The 20,535-nt window shown below is 46.6% G+C and overlaps 1 protein-coding gene across 1 annotated transcript in view; it reads right to left on the bottom strand.

The window, feature by feature from the left end:
• Positions 1–358: 358 nt before the first annotated feature.
• Positions 359–20,535, bottom strand: part of ANKRD34A (ankyrin repeat domain 34A) — a 229,500-nt gene continuing 209,323 nt past the window's right edge. Inside the window, exon 2 of the mRNA XM_086946497.1 lies at positions 359–2,465. Within this exon, the coding sequence (XP_086802623.1) occupies positions 737–2,362 (1,626 nt within the window). The 5' untranslated portion in view covers positions 2,363–2,465 and the 3' untranslated portion in view covers positions 359–736. The remainder of the gene's footprint in view (positions 2,466–20,535) is intronic.

Genomic DNA, 20,535 nt, shown 5'->3' with positions numbered 1-20,535 from the left:
ACCTGGTGTGGTTGGTTTTATCCTTCATTATTCTTGCTACTGCATTCTGGAAAAGTTGTAACTTCTTTGTTAGTTCACTGTTTAAAATGCTGTAAGGGCCTGTGTTAGGTGCGTCCTGTTAGTGAATGCTCCTGCAACTTACAGTGCAAACCTTTTGCCAAGGGCCCTAACTCTTCTTTATTTTGAGCTGAGTACCAAAATGCACTGCTCAATGGTCACTTTACTGCTTAATTGATTTAAAGGCTATGAAGAACATTCATAGTTGTGATATTTATTTAACCCGGGTGCAAATGGTGCGGGTATAGGGATTCTACTTTGAGTCATCTATTTTTACCCTGGTACTTTGTATGCTTAGTTTAAAAAAACAGGGATCATATCAGGCAATTTTAAAACATCAGGATATGAGTATCTGCTTTTTCTAAGGCACTCTCCCAAAAAAATGGAAATCAGATGCAGTGAATTGCTACGGATCCCATAGCGGCCCAAGTGATAAAGTGGGCCTAGAGCACAGATCTACTGCTATCAAATTTGGAAAATGAACTAAAGTATTGTGCTTTCAAAGGGGCAACCTCCTGATTCATCATCTCCTTCTTGATCGAAGACTTAATGACTTGATCAGTATTTAGTTGCAGTGAGGAACATAACTTTTCTATAGCAACAGAGATCCAAAAGGCATGAAGCAGAAGAGAATGAAACATTTCCAAACCTTTGCCTTCTTTGCTTTTTTGCTATGGTATTAGTTCACAGACTCATTATGAGACAGTAAATTCTGGAAGTTGGCTAGCTGTTTGATCTGTTCTGTTTGCATGGAATGCCTTCTCACAAGCTTTTTCTTTGCTTTGGTGTCAAGATGTTTTGGAGAGTTGGGAGCCACAGGGATCAGACCTTTCTGGCTTCCATGGACAGGGGAGGTAGCCTTGCCATTGGCTCGGATATCTGGGATCGGGGGGTGCGGGTTGACATTGAGTGGAGGCAGGAAGCCAGGCCGGGTGTGGGAAATGTGATCAAGTAGAAGAGTCCCAGATCCTCTTCGTTCCAAAAGGCCAGGTGTCCTGCGGCGTACTGTTATCGGTGATACAGCACTGGGTATACTCTCTAAGGACTCCCGAGAAGAGCTTGTGAAAAGGGTCAATGGTGACGCATTGTACTTTCTCCTTTCTATGGACACACGTCCTGAATCTGGTGACCCAGGTATGGAGTCTGGACAAAGGTGGGAGTCTGATTCATAATGTTCCATACGAGTCAACTTGTGGTGCGCCCCTGCACGCAGGTTGGTCCCGATGGTAGGGACCACTGTGACAGCAGTGTTCTCTTGTGCTTCGGGAGCAGTGTTGCGTCTGGATAATGGTTGGTGTAGCTGGTTAAACTGGACCTTGTCAGCCCATGATGTTATTGGTATTGAGTCTTCACCAGATGCATGACTTGCCATCTTGAAACATGACGGGTCTTGGCCTTCAATACTGTGTCTCCTAGAAAGCAAAGGCCTCTTGGTAATGGTCAGTCCATTGAGATCACTGGTGATCTTTTCTTCTGTACTGACTGTGGCAGAGACCTCCTGTGGGGCAGAGAGGTGGGACGCACTCAGGACTGATGGAGCCACCAAGCCCCATGGTTCAGAATTTAGCCTTTTCAATTGTTTAAGGTGATTCACTCTACTTTTAGTGGGTATCTGTTCTGAAGAAGACTCAATTTCTGGTTTTGATAAAGTAGGGCAGGTAAGCCTGGTTCCCATATTGAAGTTGAAGACATCACGTTCCTCTTCCTTCTCACTTGCTGGTGAGAGAGAGGTCTTTATTTCAATTTCTGAAGGTGACATACATAGTCCTGGGGATTGCTTCTCAACGATACCAGGTGAGGGAGGGGAGTTAAGATATTGTTTTGTCTTTTTTGTCCCAGAAGGAGATGTGTCTGTGGTAATGATGATGACTTCCTTGCCTTTGGCTTTGCATGCATCCAACAAGACCTGGAGTGTTGCACGGTCACCCTGGTTGATCGCATGCATTAAAGCAGAAGAACCTGAATAGTCTTTCATGCTGGGATCAGAGCCTTGCTCAAGTAGTAAAGATACAATGCCTGCTCCAGCCTGGTTCGCACAGGCATGCATCAAAGCAGTCTTGCCCAACTTATCAGGAATGTTGGGGTCTGCTCCATTTTCCAGTAAGTACTTAATCATCCGGGATTTGTTCTGGGGGTCATCATACTTGGCCAAGCATGCTGCCATTAGGGGTGTTTCCCCTTGAGCATTCCCTTCATTAATGTATGCTCCACCTTCCAGAAGTAGACGTGTGAGTCTGAATTTGCCCTGCCACACAGCCTTCAGCAGGGCATTCCCTTCCGTGTGGAGCATGGTGGCTTTGCTCATCAGTGCCAAGGACAGCTGGTAAAAGGAGGATCGTCAGATGTTATGCAAGTGAGGTAGCACTGCTTGACAGTGGAGCAGAACATTTCACAGTCCAGTGATGTCCCTGGAAGGAAGAAGAAGAGAGAGTCAAACACTAGGTAAACAAGATACCAAAACATCAATACATAGACACCGTCTGTTCAAAATTGTTATGAAAAAGTTATTACATTTGGAAGACGATGAAAGTGGTCCATTCGGTGTAAGGTTTTTGAGACATTAGTCAAGACAACATTAGCTAAAGGCTACTATGACTTTTTCTGGTGGACCAGATTAATGAAATGTTAGTCAGAAACAACTCAATTTTGGAAATGGATGTCACTGATCTGGGTCTTATAGAGTTAGGATGACTGGGAAAATGCAGTCACATCAATGAGAAGTTTGAAGCGCCATGCATAAATCTAATGAACATGTACACTTTCTTTGAAAGGTTTTTCAATTCTTTATAGTTGTGTTAATGTGTTTCATATACTTATAAGATGTCAGTTTCTGTTTAAAATATATATTTATTAAACATTTTAAACACTACTTTACTAAGATTCATTTCAAAACCTTTTGATTGTATAATGAGAACAATTTCACATAATCTACTGGGTCCAACTATGACATTTAGCCTCTCCGGTTGAGTAATCTGTATATTTTTACCGTCATTGACTTAGTGACACACCAATGGAGTTAAAGATACATTGAATATAACAAAAGGAGGGAGGGAGAGAAACTAGTGGATTCAGTCTCCCCTGGTAATTCGTTTAAACAAAATAGAATCCACTCAGAAGGGGAGCACACAGTGTTGTTTAAATGCCCCTCACACACCAACAGGCCCCTTGGTGTCCTGCTTCATCATCGGGGCCTTCGCACCCCTCTACGGGATGCGGCGTGCTGCGACTCACGGATACGTAGGAGCACTGATAGTGAACTATGTGTTTGTGTGTGTGAGAGAGGGAGTGTGAGTGGTGAGGTGAAAAGAGTGAGGGTTTAAAAAATACCTGGCTCGTAGGAAAAAAATATTTATTATGTCCTCGGCTGGTATTGTTAAAAAGGTGCAAGGTGAGGTTGACAGATATACGTATTAGGGTATATCAACCTCTATGAAATGCGTCGACATGTTTCGGAGTTCAACGACTCCTTCTTCAGGACGAGGATATGCACGGTTATCCTCACCTTACTCACATGGATGTAAAATGTGAATGTGTATTTTACAAAAAACACTAGGTGAAATGTACCTATTAGTGTAGAATTGCGGATAAGCTCTGTTGCGCCCAATTGGCGTTTTGAAGAACTTATAGATCAAGGTTGTCTGACCTCATGAGCCTAAGCATGGTATTGGGGGTTCCTTCCTCACTGCTCAATAAAGCAACGGTTACTGCACGATCTAGTAGACTGCCTTCCCCTCAACGCGGCTCACACTCCCTCTCTCACATACACAAACACATAGTTCACTATCAGTGCTCCTACGTATCCGTGAGTCGCAGCACGCCGCATCCCGTAGAGGGGTGCGAAGGCCCCGATGATGAAGCATGACACCAAGGGGCCTGTTGGTGTGTGAGGGGCATTTAAACAACACTGTGTGCTCCCCATCACTTTAGGGATCACTACCACCTTCTGAGTGGATTCTATTTTGTTTAAACGAGTTAAAGATACATTGGCCTAGTCAGAGTCACAAAAGTAAATATACCTCGCCCCACTCACCATGCACTGCTTGTACCTTCACAAATAACATTATTCATAAAATGTTCCATAACTGCATTGATAGCATCCCTAATGACATCTGAAATGATATAATTGATGCGCTTGCATTGAATTCAGCCCCAGGTGGGACAAGACCTGGGGGCATTTTTTTAAAAAGAGGGGTTTATCGGGCCCCTCTCTTAAGGCTCATTGAGCCCGGGGGACCACTATCTCCCCGGGGCTTTATTGATAAAAAGGAGTGCACGGCCCGCATCCATGAGTTCTATAAGCCCTTTGGACCACTACCTTCCCAGGGTTAAAGAAGGATTGATGGGGGGCGCACAGCCCTCCCTGAGCCCCTGGGACCACCACCTACCCGGAGCTAAATAACACCTAACGAGGAGGCCCATGTACCCCTGTGCCCCAGGGACCACAAACTCTCTGAGGCCAAATAGTATTTTTAAAATGGGGCAGGGCAGTGTAGCTCCCCCTCCTGGGATACTTATGGCCCCGTGACACCACGTCCTCAGGGCCAACATGTGCAGATCAAAGCGGGGAACCGGCCGGTCCACTTCCTTGTGCCACCTAGGACTGGTTGCAGCTACGTCCCGGGTTGTCCACCCCCGGGACAGAACTTTTCCCTCTGACTTGGCGGGAGCCTTGACTGCTCCCACTAAGTCAGAACAAACACTCTGCTTCCAGCAAGCACGAGCATGCAAAATGCTCTCGCTTGTTGGATATTTACAACAAGGGGTGGTGAGGGACAGAGTCTCTGAATTAAACAGAATACTCTCACCCAGTCAAGAGATCAGGGCTAGATCCAACACCGTTTTTTAGCTCACTGCACCATCCCAGTTTCAGAACCTGGCTGTATGCAAATTAGTCTGTTCCTGTCCCAGTGCATGATGGGAACAGGGCAAACCAAACTACAAAAGCCAATTCTTACACTGGGAAGGAAACAAGCTACCAGGGACCGGTTTCTGGCATTTCAGCCTCTTCGGCCCGGCTTGCTTGAATCCTGATGGTGCAATGAGCAAGGGACTCACATCTGAGTATACCCTTCCACGCTTAGGGTGGACAAAAATATTTACAACAAGGGGTGGTGAGGGACAGAGTCTCTGAATTAAACAGAATACTCTCACCCAGTCAAGAGATCAGGGCTAGATCCAACACCGTTTTTTAGCTCACTGCACCATCCCAGTTTCAGAACCTGGCTGTATGCAAATTAGTCTGTTCCTGTCCCAGTGCATGATGGGAACAGGGCAAACCAAACTACAAAAGCCAATTCTTACACTGGGAAGGAAACAAGCTACCAGGGACCGGTTTCTGGCATTTCAGCCTCTTCGGCCCGGCTTGCTTGAATCCTGATGGTGCAATGAGCAAGGGACTCACATCTGAGTATACCCTTCCACGCTTAGGGTGGACAAAAATATTTACAACAAGGGGTGGTGAGGGACAGAGTCTCTGAATTAAACAGAATACTCTCACCCAGTCAAGAGATCAGGGCTAGATCCAACACCGTTTTTTAGCTCACTGCACCATCCCAGTTTCAGAACCTGGCTGTATGCAAATTAGTCTGTTCCTGTCCCAGTGCATGATGGGAACAGGGCAAACCAAACTACAAAAGCCAATTCTTACACTGGGAAGGAAACAAGCTACCAGGGACCGGTTTCTGGCATTTCAGCCTCTTCGGCCCGGCTTGCTTGAATCCTGATGGTGCAATGAGCAAGGGACTCACATCTGAGTATACCCTTCCACGCTTAGGGTGGACAAAAATATTTACAACAAGGGGTGGTGAGGGACAGAGTCTCTGAATTAAACAGAATACTCTCACCCAGTCAAGAGATCAGGGCTAGATCCAACACCGTTTTTTAGCTCACTGCACCATCCCAGTTTCAGAACCTGGCTGTATGCAAATTAGTCTGTTCCTGTCCCAGTGCATGATGGGAACAGGGCAAACCAAACTACAAAAGCCAATTCTTACACTGGGAAGGAAACAAGCTACCAGGGACCGGTTTCTGGCATTTCAGCCTCTTCGGCCCGGCTTGCTTGAATCCTGATGGTGCAATGAGCAAGGGACTCACATCTGAGTATACCCTTCCACGCTTAGGGTGGACAAAAATATTTACAACAAGGGGTGGTGAGGGACAGAGTCTCTGAATTAAACAGAATACTCTCACCCAGTCAAGAGATCAGGGCTAGATCCAACACCGTTTTTTAGCTCACTGCACCATCCCAGTTTCAGAACCTGGCTGTATGCAAATTAGTCTGTTCCTGTCCCAGTGCATGATGGGAACAGGGCAAACCAAACTACAAAAGCCAATTCTTACACTGGGAAGGAAACAAGCTACCAGGGACCGGTTTCTGGCATTTCAGCCTCTTCGGCCCGGCTTGCTTGAATCCTGATGGTGCAATGAGCAAGGGACTCACATCTGAGTATACCCTTCCACGCTTAGGGTGGACAAAAATATTTACAACAAGGGGTGGTGAGGGACAGAGTCTCTGAATTAAACAGAATACTCTCACCCAGTCAAGAGATCAGGGCTAGATCCAACACCGTTTTTTAGCTCACTGCACCATCCCAGTTTCAGAACCTGGCTGTATGCAAATTAGTCTGTTCCTGTCCCAGTGCATGATGGGAACAGGGCAAACCAAACTACAAAAGCCAATTCTTACACTGGGAAGGAAACAAGCTACCAGGGACCGGTTTCTGGCATTTCAGCCTCTTCGGCCCGGCTTGCTTGAATCCTGATGGTGCAATGAGCAAGGGACTCACATCTGAGTATACCCTTCCACGCTTAGGGTGGACAAAAATATTTACAACAAGGGGTGGTGAGGGACAGAGTCTCTGAATTAAACAGAATACTCTCACCCAGTCAAGAGATCAGGGCTAGATCCAACACCGTTTTTTAGCTCACTGCACCATCCCAGTTTCAGAACCTGGCTGTATGCAAATTAGTCTGTTCCTGTCCCAGTGCATGATGGGAACAGGGCAAACCAAACTACAAAAGCCAATTCTTACACTGGGAAGGAAACAAGCTACCAGGGACCGGTTTCTGGCATTTCAGCCTCTTCGGCCCGGCTTGCTTGAATCCTGATGGTGCAATGAGCAAGGGACTCACATCTGAGTATACCCTTCCACGCTTAGGGTGGACAAAAATATTTACAACAAGGGGTGGTGAGGGACAGAGTCTCTGAATTAAACAGAATACTCTCACCCAGTCAAGAGATCAGGGCTAGATCCAACACCGTTTTTTAGCTCACTGCACCATCCCAGTTTCAGAACCTGGCTGTATGCAAATTAGTCTGTTCCTGTCCCAGTGCATGATGGGAACAGGGCAAACCAAACTACAAAAGCCAATTCTTACACTGGGAAGGAAACAAGCTACCAGGGACCGGTTTCTGGCATTTCAGCCTCTTCGGCCCGGCTTGCTTGAATCCTGATGGTGCAATGAGCAAGGGACTCACATCTGAGTATACCCTTCCACGCTTAGGGTGGACAAAAATATTTACAACAAGGGGTGGTGAGGGACAGAGTCTCTGAATTAAACAGAATACTCTCACCCAGTCAAGAGATCAGGGCTAGATCCAACACCGTTTTTTAGCTCACTGCACCATCCCAGTTTCAGAACCTGGCTGTATGCAAATTAGTCTGTTCCTGTCCCAGTGCATGATGGGAACAGGGCAAACCAAACTACAAAAGCCAATTCTTACACTGGGAAGGAAACAAGCTACCAGGGACCGGTTTCTGGCATTTCAGCCTCTTCGGCCCGGCTTGCTTGAATCCTGATGGTGCAATGAGCAAGGGACTCACATCTGAGTATACCCTTCCACGCTTAGGGTGGACAAAAATATTTACAACAAGGGGTGGTGAGGGACAGAGTCTCTGAATTAAACAGAATACTCTCACCCAGTCAAGAGATCAGGGCTAGATCCAACACCGTTTTTTAGCTCACTGCACCATCCCAGTTTCAGAACCTGGCTGTATGCAAATTAGTCTGTTCCTGTCCCAGTGCATGATGGGAACAGGGCAAACCAAACTACAAAAGCCAATTCTTACACTGGGAAGGAAACAAGCTACCAGGGACCGGTTTCTGGCATTTCAGCCTCTTCGGCCCGGCTTGCTTGAATCCTGATGGTGCAATGAGCAAGGGACTCACATCTGAGTATACCCTTCCACGCTTAGGGTGGACAAAAATATTTACAACAAGGGGTGGTGAGGGACAGAGTCTCTGAATTAAACAGAATACTCTCACCCAGTCAAGAGATCAGGGCTAGATCCAACACCGTTTTTTAGCTCACTGCACCATCCCAGTTTCAGAACCTGGCTGTATGCAAATTAGTCTGTTCCTGTCCCAGTGCATGATGGGAACAGGGCAAACCAAACTACAAAAGCCAATTCTTACACTGGGAAGGAAACAAGCTACCAGGGACCGGTTTCTGGCATTTCAGCCTCTTCGGCCCGGCTTGCTTGAATCCTGATGGTGCAATGAGCAAGGGACTCACATCTGAGTATACCCTTCCACGCTTAGGGTGGACAAAAATATTTACAACAAGGGGTGGTGAGGGACAGAGTCTCTGAATTAAACAGAATACTCTCACCCAGTCAAGAGATCAGGGCTAGATCCAACACCGTTTTTTAGCTCACTGCACCATCCCAGTTTCAGAACCTGGCTGTATGCAAATTAGTCTGTTCCTGTCCCAGTGCATGATGGGAACAGGGCAAACCAAACTACAAAAGCCAATTCTTACACTGGGAAGGAAACAAGCTACCAGGGACCGGTTTCTGGCATTTCAGCCTCTTCGGCCCGGCTTGCTTGAATCCTGATGGTGCAATGAGCAAGGGACTCACATCTGAGTATACCCTTCCACGCTTAGGGTGGACAAAAATATTTACAACAAGGGGTGGTGAGGGACAGAGTCTCTGAATTAAACAGAATACTCTCACCCAGTCAAGAGATCAGGGCTAGATCCAACACCGTTTTTTAGCTCACTGCACCATCCCAGTTTCAGAACCTGGCTGTATGCAAATTAGTCTGTTCCTGTCCCAGTGCATGATGGGAACAGGGCAAACCAAACTACAAAAGCCAATTCTTACACTGGGAAGGAAACAAGCTACCAGGGACCGGTTTCTGGCATTTCAGCCTCTTCGGCCCGGCTTGCTTGAATCCTGATGGTGCAATGAGCAAGGGACTCACATCTGAGTATACCCTTCCACGCTTAGGGTGGACAAAAATATTTACAACAAGGGGTGGTGAGGGACAGAGTCTCTGAATTAAACAGAATACTCTCACCCAGTCAAGAGATCAGGGCTAGATCCAACACCGTTTTTTAGCTCACTGCACCATCCCAGTTTCAGAACCTGGCTGTATGCAAATTAGTCTGTTCCTGTCCCAGTGCATGATGGGAACAGGGCAAACCAAACTACAAAAGCCAATTCTTACACTGGGAAGGAAACAAGCTACCAGGGACCGGTTTCTGGCATTTCAGCCTCTTCGGCCCGGCTTGCTTGAATCCTGATGGTGCAATGAGCAAGGGACTCACATCTGAGTATACCCTTCCACGCTTAGGGTGGACAAAAATATTTACAACAAGGGGTGGTGAGGGACAGAGTCTCTGAATTAAACAGAATACTCTCACCCAGTCAAGAGATCAGGGCTAGATCCAACACCGTTTTTTAGCTCACTGCACCATCCCAGTTTCAGAACCTGGCTGTATGCAAATTAGTCTGTTCCTGTCCCAGTGCATGATGGGAACAGGGCAAACCAAACTACAAAAGCCAATTCTTACACTGGGAAGGAAACAAGCTACCAGGGACCGGTTTCTGGCATTTCAGCCTCTTCGGCCCGGCTTGCTTGAATCCTGATGGTGCAATGAGCAAGGGACTCACATCTGAGTATACCCTTCCACGCTTAGGGTGGACAAAAATATTTACAACAAGGGGTGGTGAGGGACAGAGTCTCTGAATTAAACAGAATACTCTCACCCAGTCAAGAGATCAGGGCTAGATCCAACACCGTTTTTTAGCTCACTGCACCATCCCAGTTTCAGAACCTGGCTGTATGCAAATTAGTCTGTTCCTGTCCCAGTGCATGATGGGAACAGGGCAAACCAAACTACAAAAGCCAATTCTTACACTGGGAAGGAAACAAGCTACCAGGGACCGGTTTCTGGCATTTCAGCCTCTTCGGCCCGGCTTGCTTGAATCCTGATGGTGCAATGAGCAAGGGACTCACATCTGAGTATACCCTTCCACGCTTAGGGTGGACAAAAATATTTACAACAAGGGGTGGTGAGGGACAGAGTCTCTGAATTAAACAGAATACTCTCACCCAGTCAAGAGATCAGGGCTAGATCCAACACCGTTTTTTAGCTCACTGCACCATCCCAGTTTCAGAACCTGGCTGTATGCAAATTAGTCTGTTCCTGTCCCAGTGCATGATGGGAACAGGGCAAACCAAACTACAAAAGCCAATTCTTACACTGGGAAGGAAACAAGCTACCAGGGACCGGTTTCTGGCATTTCAGCCTCTTCGGCCCGGCTTGCTTGAATCCTGATGGTGCAATGAGCAAGGGACTCACATCTGAGTATACCCTTCCACGCTTAGGGTGGACAAAAATATTTACAACAAGGGGTGGTGAGGGACAGAGTCTCTGAATTAAACAGAATACTCTCACCCAGTCAAGAGATCAGGGCTAGATTGTTGGAAGCATAGGTTTCGTCTGTTTTCCTGCCCACTGTCAAGCGAGAAGAGAAACAGACAAAAAGATTACTCTGACAGACAGGGAGCTGCATGTTTAGCAGCTCCCTGGCTAAGAGCAATGCTGGCTCTCGCAGGAGGCAGGGAGCGGTCATGGGGGAAAGTTGAGAAAGAGCCAAAATAAAGGTCAGAAACGACCAGAAAGAGGCAGAATAAAAGTAAGAAAGAGGCACAAAAAAGGTTGGCAGTGAGCAGAAAGAGGCAAGATAAAGGTCAGAAAAGAGGCAGAATGCAATTTTGAGTTGTGACACATTAAGTCGTTGGAAACAACCACTCCAATTACGAAATTAACGTATGATTTGGAGTTTGATTATGTGTTTTTTTGACTAATGTATTCACCTCATTTTAATTGGAACCATTTTCCTTACCTTTGTCCCACTGTGTGTAGAAGTATTATGTGTATAACTGTATTTTTATTGGTGTAATATTGTATTCTATGTTTTTTAATATATACTGAAATAAAGTGTACACTTTTATAAATTTGTTACTATTATTATTATCATTTTTGTTCCTTTTTTGTTGCTCTAGTTAATGTGATGTGGGTATAAGTGTTGACTATTTGTAAGTCCACCCAAAGGGGATAATTTCTTTGACAGAAACTAGCAGAAACAGGTAACAAGCATTGGAAATGCAATAGGTCTCGCATTAGAAAAGTTGTAGCTATTGGTCTTGTAAATGAAAAATATTTTATTTATGTGTTGGTTTTTAAAATAGCTAAATTGATAGCTTTGTCATTTACAATGCCAATAGTTATAACTTTTACGAATGTGACACCTGTAGCATTTGTAATGCAACATGTTTTGTATTTACATGACTTAGATGGCAGCTCTGGTCGTTAGGCCACAACTGCGGTTTACCTGCAGCACAGAGTACTACTACATTAAGTGGTGTGACAAGCAGAAGTAAAAGAACTCCAGTTTCATTCTAGCCATTTCACATGAAGAAAATTAAGGCTGATATACAAACCACATGATTTAGTTAAGAACAGCAGAAGTTGACAAAACTGATCACAATTTTTAGAGTACATCCTTGGAGGCCAAAACATTCATTTCGACGGATTGGAGCAGGCCGACAGAAGAAGTTTTGCCAACAGGTAACATGTCTGCTCCTTGTAAATTAGCCTAAAGTAATTGTGCTAACTCACTTGATGTGAAAGACGTCAAAATTGTAGAAAGTTCAAAAAACTGGGCACATCAAAGATTGAGTCTAATATTATACCAGGTGCACTTTGTGTAACAGAGCCCAAAAAAGCAGTGGTCAGTGGTACCCCAAATATTTAGTCAGGCAACCACACATGCAATACTTGCAAATGTATTAAGCCCCTAATCGCGCCAAAGTCGCAACTAGAAACTAGCCCAAAAAACAACTTCCCAAAGATTGACTTTCTAAAAATAAATAACACACTAATTTCTAATCCCCAGCTATCAGGAACATTAGCCAACTAATAATTAAATTAAATAAAAATTGCCATTGTATTTATATAGCATTTACTACCCCTGACGAGGGATCGAGGTGTTTTACGCCAGCAGCAAGCTGCTCCGGAACCCAAGGTTAGTGGTTTGTTCAGTGCTATTGGTTACACTTAGTTATTTGGGATAAGTCTTGGGCCCTTAGAGCAATCCATTCCATGCAGTCATTTCAGTTTTTTATGATGTGCTCCAGGCTATAGCTGATAAATGCTCTAATGCGCAGGTAGAAAAAGGATTTGCCGAGGATCACACAATGTTGGTCCAGGATGAAATCCGGGATTGGAACTGAAGGTTACAGGTCCAAAAAAACGGAACCAGAATGACGAGTTCAATTCACAGCAGGATAGATCTAAAGGAACGATACATTTCCTATAAACCTGGACACCACAGCGCCCTCCAAGCAGCCGCTTTCACTGCACCTCCTCCCATGAGCACGCTTTGCAAAGGTGGAGGGGCCGCCGCCTAACCCTTAAAGACTGAAATGAAGCTACTGATGTTTTAAGCAGGATCCTCAACAGACCTGCCTGCTTCCACTTTACAGAGGCATTCCTGCTGCACACTTCTGGGGCAGGCGACAGTACACAGTGAGTACAAAGGTTGAGATGTTTATTCTGAATTTTTTTTATAGCTTACAACAGTACATGCAGCACTGGTCACAGAGTTGTTATTCGAAACACCATGTTGCCGCTTCACTGGTTAACAACACAGTGTGATCCTAGGCAAATCATCCCTTAGACTAATCAAATGACTACAAGCCACAATCTGCTAGCCACGCCCCTCAAAAAAATAATTGGGCAGAGCTTAGAAAACAGACAAAAACTAAAAGCATATAATAAGGGAAACATACAGGTAAACCTTTTCCCAAGCAAGTATTTGATCTAAACAGATGAAATGCAGCTTTCCAAAAGCAATAGACGAAGTGCTGCAGAACTGGAAGCTGCCTGAGCCGCACTCAATGCACATCAGGACTGGAAGGAGAAAAGCGTAACTTCTCATGAGCCCAGTTACTTTCACAGAAAAATCGGAGCATTCAGTGGAGGCTGGTAGGGGACAGGGGGGTGGGGGTGGGGGTGCTGCTAGGAAAACAAGACGGAGGGAAGTCAGAGAAGGGGAGGGGGAGGAGAAATGCGACACGGCGGGCAGGGGAGGGGGCGGAGCGGGGAGAGCCAAAATTACAGAAATGCAGCTTTCCAAAAGCAATAGATGAAGTGCTGCAGAACTGGAAGCTGCCGGAGCCGCACTCAATGCACATCAGGACTGGAATGAGAAAACGTAACTTCTCACGAGCCCAGTTCCTTTCACAGAAAAATTGGAGCATTCAGTGGAGGCTGGTAGGGGACAGGGGGGTGGGGGTGCGGGTGCTGCTAGGAAAACAAGACGGAGGGAAGTCAGAGAAGGGGAGGAGGGGCGAGAAATGAGACACGGCGGGCAGGGGAGGGGGCGGAACAGGGAGAGCGGCGATAAGGGTGTGAAAGGGTGGGAAAATACAGATTTAAAAGTGACACGGCAGGCAGGGGAGGGGGCGGGGCGGGGGTGTGGGAGGAGGGAGAGCGGATTGAGGAGAGCGGGGAGAGGCAGCGAGTAGTTTAGCGAGCCAAGACGGAGGGCATTGCTGTGGGGAGGGGGGAGGAGAAATGCAACACGGCAGGCAGGGGAGGGGGCGGAGCGGGGGTGTGGGAGGAGTGCGGCTGAGGGAACAGATGGCGATTTGGTGCTGTGCACGCGCATTTTAGGTCAATGAGCTTGCGCATTGACCTAAAACCGCACGGGCACAGCACCAAATCGCCAGTTGGGTAAAGTCTGTTTAAAGCCCTATAGTCTCGCTCTGCTCAATGCGCATGCGCATTGAGAGGCGAGACCTAATAAGGGTTAGAAACTAGCAAAAAGAGGCAAGATAAAGGTAAGAAACGAGAAAAAGCAAAATAAATGTCAGCAATTAGTAGAAAGAGGCAGAAATATAGGGGTGGGTGGTAAACTCACCTCTGCTAGAGTGCTCAGCCCTAGACTTCATCCCCCAACCAGTAGTGCTCCAGGAGGGGCGTTTGCAGAGTAGTTTGGAAAAGGGGTGGGCGTCCAACGAGGTTTCAGCAATTCCACTGTGGAGGCACTTACTTTTGGCAACAATAGGGTTCTTGGCCCTCAAAGACCCTCAGAAGCCAAGGGACTTCATCCCCCAACCAGAACTGCACCAGGAGGCCCAGTTCCAGCATGGTTGAGAAAGGGGGCGGGCCTCAAACGAGGTCTCAGCAATCCCGCTGTGAGGGACTTACTTGTGGCAACAATAAGGCTTCTTGGCCGCCAAAGACCCTCAGCAGTCAAGGGGATTTGAGACGGCGATGAAGAAGAGGACGGCAGCCCGGGGACAGCGTAGTCAAGGTTAGTCTTTATCCTTTTACTTTTAATGAAGTTTTAATTAATTCTTAATTGGGGGGGTGGAAGTGGGGGCCCGTCAACTCCGCTCTGCTGCGGAGTGTACAGAGATTTACATTATCTGCATTCTCTGCGGAGTCGGCAAATCTTCGCACACTTCAAGAACTTAACCAGAAGGCCCCTTTGTACTTCACAGAGTGGTTGGGAGAAAGGGTTCAGTCTCCAATGAGGTCTCAGCAATACTGCTGTGGGAGACTTACTTGTGGGAACGATAAGGGTTATTGGCCCCCACTGACCCTCAGCAGCCAAGGAGACTTCCTCCACCACCTAGGAGTGGGGCAGGAGGCCCCTTTGCAGAGTGATTTAGAAAGGGGGTGGGGTCTCCGGCGAGGTCCCAGCAATTCAACTGTGTGGGACTTACTTGCCCCAACAATAGGAGTTCTGGCCCCCAATGACCCTCGGCAGCCCTGGGGAGTTCAACCCCCAACCAGTAGTGCACCAGGTTGAACATTTGCAGAGTGGTTGAGAAAGGGGGTGAGGACTCTGACAAAGTCTCAGCAGTCCCGCTATGGGGGACTTAGTAGTGGCAACAATAGGGGTTCTTGGCCCCTAACGACCCTCAGGAGCCAAGGGATCTTCAGTAGGGGTGGCTCAGCAATACTTCACTCACGTAACGCAGTAGAATTTGGTGGCGTTTTTCTGCAACTCCATGGAATTCTGGCAAATGAGACTCTGCAAGCTCCTCCCCGGCCTACTAAAAACAAGCAGGACCCAGTTAGGAACTTATGCACCCATTCACAAAACAACTCGGACACTCTTACAGCCACTCACAGACCCATTCACTCATGCACTCACTCAGACACACAGTTAGACACTCATACCCCTACTTACATACTCACTCATATTCTCTCCCACCCACTCACAGATCTACTCAAAGACTCAAGCACCGACCCACAGACCCTCTCAGAGACTCACACCCCCACTCACAGACCCACTCAGACACTCATATACCCATTACAGCCCCACTCATACTGTCTCACATCCCCTTACAAACCTACTCAGACATTCATACACCCACTGAGACACTCATCCACTCACTCGCACACTCAGTGTCAAAGGTTGGGGGTTGCAGTTAGGAAATACAATTTAAGAAAACATTACAAATTTGCTAAAAAAAGAAAGGGTGCAGGGACGTTATAGTTGGGAAATAGAGTTTGAAAACCATAGATATTCACTGAAAAAAACAAAGCTTACAGAGACATTGTAGTTAGGAAATAGAATTTAAAAAAACTTAAAGATTCACTGAAAAAAACTACGGTTATAGGGACATTATAGTTAGGCTCATATTTTACTTGTACGAAACCAGTGATATTCAGCAGTTATAGTTACCTGACATAACTTTAAGTTATGTCCCCTGCAATGCACTGCTTATGACCTCACATATTACATTACTCATGACATGGTCAGTGACTTCACTGCTGACATTATCCACTGACTTACTCACACACCCACTCATACCCCCAACCAACTTCACTCACTCATACATCCAATTACACCCCCAGTCAGTCGTCCACAGAGCCACTCAGTCACCCATATAGCCACTCACACACACTAACCCATACATACAGCCACTCACACAGTCACTCACCCACTCATACAACTACTCACACACCCACTTACCTGTGTTGTCTTCTCACCTTTAAAAAATCTAAATGGTATTTTATGTAGTATATTGAATTTAAAATGTTCTGGTTGAAGTCATCAGTAAGGTAATTCGAGATATCAGTGATGACCCTGACCATCTCATGAATGATATAAAATGGGAGGTCATAATCAATGCATTGCGGGGGCGTAGGTTATAGTCATGTCAGGTAACTATAACTGCTGAATTTCACTGGTTTTGTATAAGTGAAATCTGAGCCTAACTATAACGTTCCTGTAACCTTTGGTTTTTTTCACTGAATATGCACAACTATGACCAAGCCAAGGGATAGTGCCGAAACGTCTTCTGTTATGTCACGCCTTAATATAGCTGCTCCCTTTCAACATAGTGGGCAACTCTAACTAACCTCTCCACTCTCCTTTTAAAAAAAATATTTTTATTAAAGACAAACATCAAATTGGCAATACAGACAGTTATCAGACGAGCATCTCGCTTGGTTAATTTACATATGTTCAAACTTAAATTCTCTACGAAGTTAATGTCACACTTTACATCTCTTAGCAGTTCCTACAATACCACGGTCCCTTTCCTGTTTCCACCCACCCTTTCACTCTTCATCCGAGCTGTCTGTGCCAGACTCCGGCAGCGGATCACAAATGTCCCCTCGGAAAGTGTTCCAGGCCGCCCAGATTTTATTCCATTTTCGTGGGTTCCCTCTAGTTGCGTACACTGTGCGTTCGGTAATCATTGCAAGATCCATGTTTCTGCACCAGTCTGCTAGAGAGGGCAACTCTGCTGCTCCCCACTTCTGTGTGATATCCCTTGTATCAATTATGAGACCCAACTAAGACCCAAGTTTGTCCATGGCGTGTGAGGTCATTGGGCTCCCATACATTCAATAGACATCTTCGCGGTTCTGGCAGAAGGGATACCTCCATTGTTTGTGATATTGTGCGTAATACCTGATGCTAATAATTAACTATCGCTGGACATTCCCATGTGGTGTGGAGAAAAGTACCCTCCTCCCCGCATCCTCGAAGGCAATATGGGTGCTGTGCCCTCTGTAGTTTATGTAAGGTGGTCCTGGTGTAGTATATGCAATGGAAGATTTTAAGCTGTACTAGCCTAAGCTTGGCAGAGATTCCCACCTCTTTAGGTGACGCCAGGGCTTCTAGCCATTCTGAATCATCCATGTCTCCCACCTCCGTCGCCCATTTCCCTCGTAGTGTAACCGTGGGATCTGGCAGGTTATTGAGTAACTTCCGGTATGTGAGTGATGTGGCGCATTTCTGCATGTGGTCAGTGAGTAAACGATCTTCCAGCGGGGAGGCCTCAGGGACCTCAGTATCCGGCGGGAGTACCATCAACAATGCATGTCTTATTTGTATGTATCTGTACGTCTCGTTCGGGCCCAGTTCATATTGTTGTTGGAGCTGGGTGAAGGGTATCACTGTTCCTTTGTCCCATAAATCTCCCACAGTGGAGATGCCTATATTGTCCCACTGTGTAAAGCCCTTACTGCGCTGCAGATGTCCTAGCGCCTTGGCATCCCAGAGCGGGGTAAGTTTAGTTACAACCCCTCTCCATCCCAATCTTGCCTGCGCAGTGTACCATAACGTGGCTGTATGTTTTGTGGGTCCCCCCAATTTCGAAGCAAGCCCTCTGTTGTAAAGCACGGCTAGCATGTTATTTGTGCCCAACTGTGCCCTATCTGCCCTATATGCTGGGTCATCATGATGTGCATGGATCCATTGATTGATGACTTTAAGTTGTGCCGCCCAGTAATATAATTGTAAATTCGGGAGCGCTATCCCGCAATCATACCAACTTTTATATAATTTTGTCTGTGCTATGCGCACCGGGTGGTGACCCCAAAGAAGGACCGATACCTGTGCTGCTATTTGTTTAAAATAGCGGGGTGGGACCGGATAGGGCATATTGTCGAGGACATAGAGAAATCTAGGCAGGGCCATCATTTTGTATAATGCCGCTCTACCCAGGAGCGTAAGTGGCAAAGACGCCCAATGCGCTACGTCTCGCCTTAAGCAATCCAGGGGGGTGCCAAGTTCCTAGCGAAGAAGTCTGTTGTGTCTTTAGTGATATAGATTCGTAGATACTTAAAGGAGTCCTCTGCTAACACTAGTGGGCAATCGGCGGGGAGTGCCGGCTCCGGTCCCTTCAGAATATAAATGACTGATTTGGACCAGTTTATTGTATATCCCGACACTCTCCCGAGGGTGTCGCAAATATTAAGAAGCTCTGGTATACCGTGTTCTGGGTCCATAAGGTAGACTAATATGTCATCAGCGTAAAGCGAGAGACGGTCTTCCCATCCCTCCCTCCAACTGATTCCCTTTAGCAATGGGGTCGTCCTAATCAATGTCGCTAGAGGTTCCAATACTAGTGCAAACAATAGTGGCGACAGGGGACATCCCTGGCGTGTCCCCCTTGCCAGCGTTATCTCGTTTGATATGTGGCCGTTGGCCGTAACCTGGGCCAAAGGTCTAGTGTACAAGAGTCGTACCTATGCACTAAATTTAGGACCAAATCCCATATGTGAAAAGACCGCAAATAGATATTGCCATTCCACCATATCGAATGCCATTTTCGCATCTAAAGACAATATCACCGCCGGATCTGTCAATGATGGAGCCTGTGCCAGTGCCCCTTGCACGCGTCAAAGGTTGAGGGTTGTGTTCCTATTGGGCATGAAACCTGATTGATCTGGGTGGACCAACTGTGGGAGGTGGGCCATCATTCTGTTCGCTAACAATTTAGCTAGAATTTTGGCTTCTGCATTTAGCAGTGATATCGGGCGGTACGAAGTTCACTCCGTCAGGGGCTTACCGGGTTTTGGAATTGCTACTATCGTCGCTATTCGTTGGTCCAGTGGGAGCTCGGCCTTTTCCAGACTCTCGTTATACATTGCCAATAGAGGTGCGCTTACAGTCTCAGCCATTTGCTTGTACCATTCTATAGGGATCCCATTGGGTCCCAATGCTTTCCCTGATTGTATCGAACGGATTGCAGTTTGCAATTCATCAATCGTTAGGTCCGCCTCCAGTTCCAAGGCTGCCTCAGGTGTAAGGGTTGGCATCTCTATATGTCTGAGGGAGTCCATTACATCCGCCTCTGTTAGTTCCAAAGTCGGAGTGTAAACCTCCCGAAAATACTCTGCTACTGTATGCACTATGTCTTTAGGGTGCGTCTGGTGTTGCCCCTCCCGCGTCCGCAGCTGCTGTATTCCCTTAGTGCCATCCCCCCTTCTGTCTAACCAGGCCAGCATTTTACTAGCTTTGTCTCCTACGTCGTATATTTTATGTCTTGTCGCCGTGATGTTATAAAGCGTCCGTCTTTTTAGGTGGTCCCTATAGTGCTGCTGTCAGAGGATTAGGGTATGTGCCTTGTCCGGTGATGGGTCTGTCGTGTGTGCTGTATCAGCTGCTTGCAGAGCTAACTCTAACTCTGCCAGTTCCTTCTGTTGTGCCCATTTGTGCCCAGTAATAGAGGCAATTGCTTGACCTCTAAGGACCGTTTCGCATGCTTCCCATACTATTGTTGGCGAATCTACTGACGCCGTGTTTTCCTCAAAATAGTTCTTAGTGGCTTTCTTGAGATCTTTCTGAATGCCGGGAACTTTAAGGTAGCTAGGGTAAATAGGATACAACCGTCGGCGGGATTTCTCCCGGCAGGAGAGGGTAAGTGATACCGGAGAGTGATCGGAGAAGCCTCTGGGCCTTATTTTTACCTCTTCGACGTTTTGGAGTCTTGCGCCTAACATCAGAAAGTAATCTATCCAGGACAGACTATTGTGCACAGTGGAGTGGTACGTGTATTGACAAGCAGTATGATGTGTGTGTCTCCAAACATCTACTAATCCCATAGCCTCTATGAAGCTACGGAATAGGGAGGGCCCGGATGTCTGCGGTCTAGCAGGGAACCTATCTATAGTAGCGTCTACTGTAGTTTTGAAGTCCCCCCCTAAAATGAGGTCACCCTCTGGTAGGGTGAGAAGGAATTCGCCAAGTGCCGGAAGAGCCACTGAGTGAAGTGCCGGTGGTATATGTACTGATACTATATTCAGGAGTCGGCCTCCCCACTGGCCCTGTACTGCTGTGAATCATCCCTGGTCGTCCACTTTAGTTTGTATAACTATGAATGGAGATGCTTTCCTCACCAGGATACCTGTCCCCCTGGATCCCGAGA

Source organism: Lissotriton vulgaris, chromosome 12, assembly GCF_964263255.1.
Source record: "Lissotriton vulgaris chromosome 12, aLisVul1.2, whole genome shotgun sequence".
NCBI classification, from domain to species: domain Eukaryota; kingdom Metazoa; phylum Chordata; class Amphibia; order Caudata; family Salamandridae; genus Lissotriton; species Lissotriton vulgaris.
This window is presented reverse-complemented; position numbering and strand designations above follow the sequence as displayed.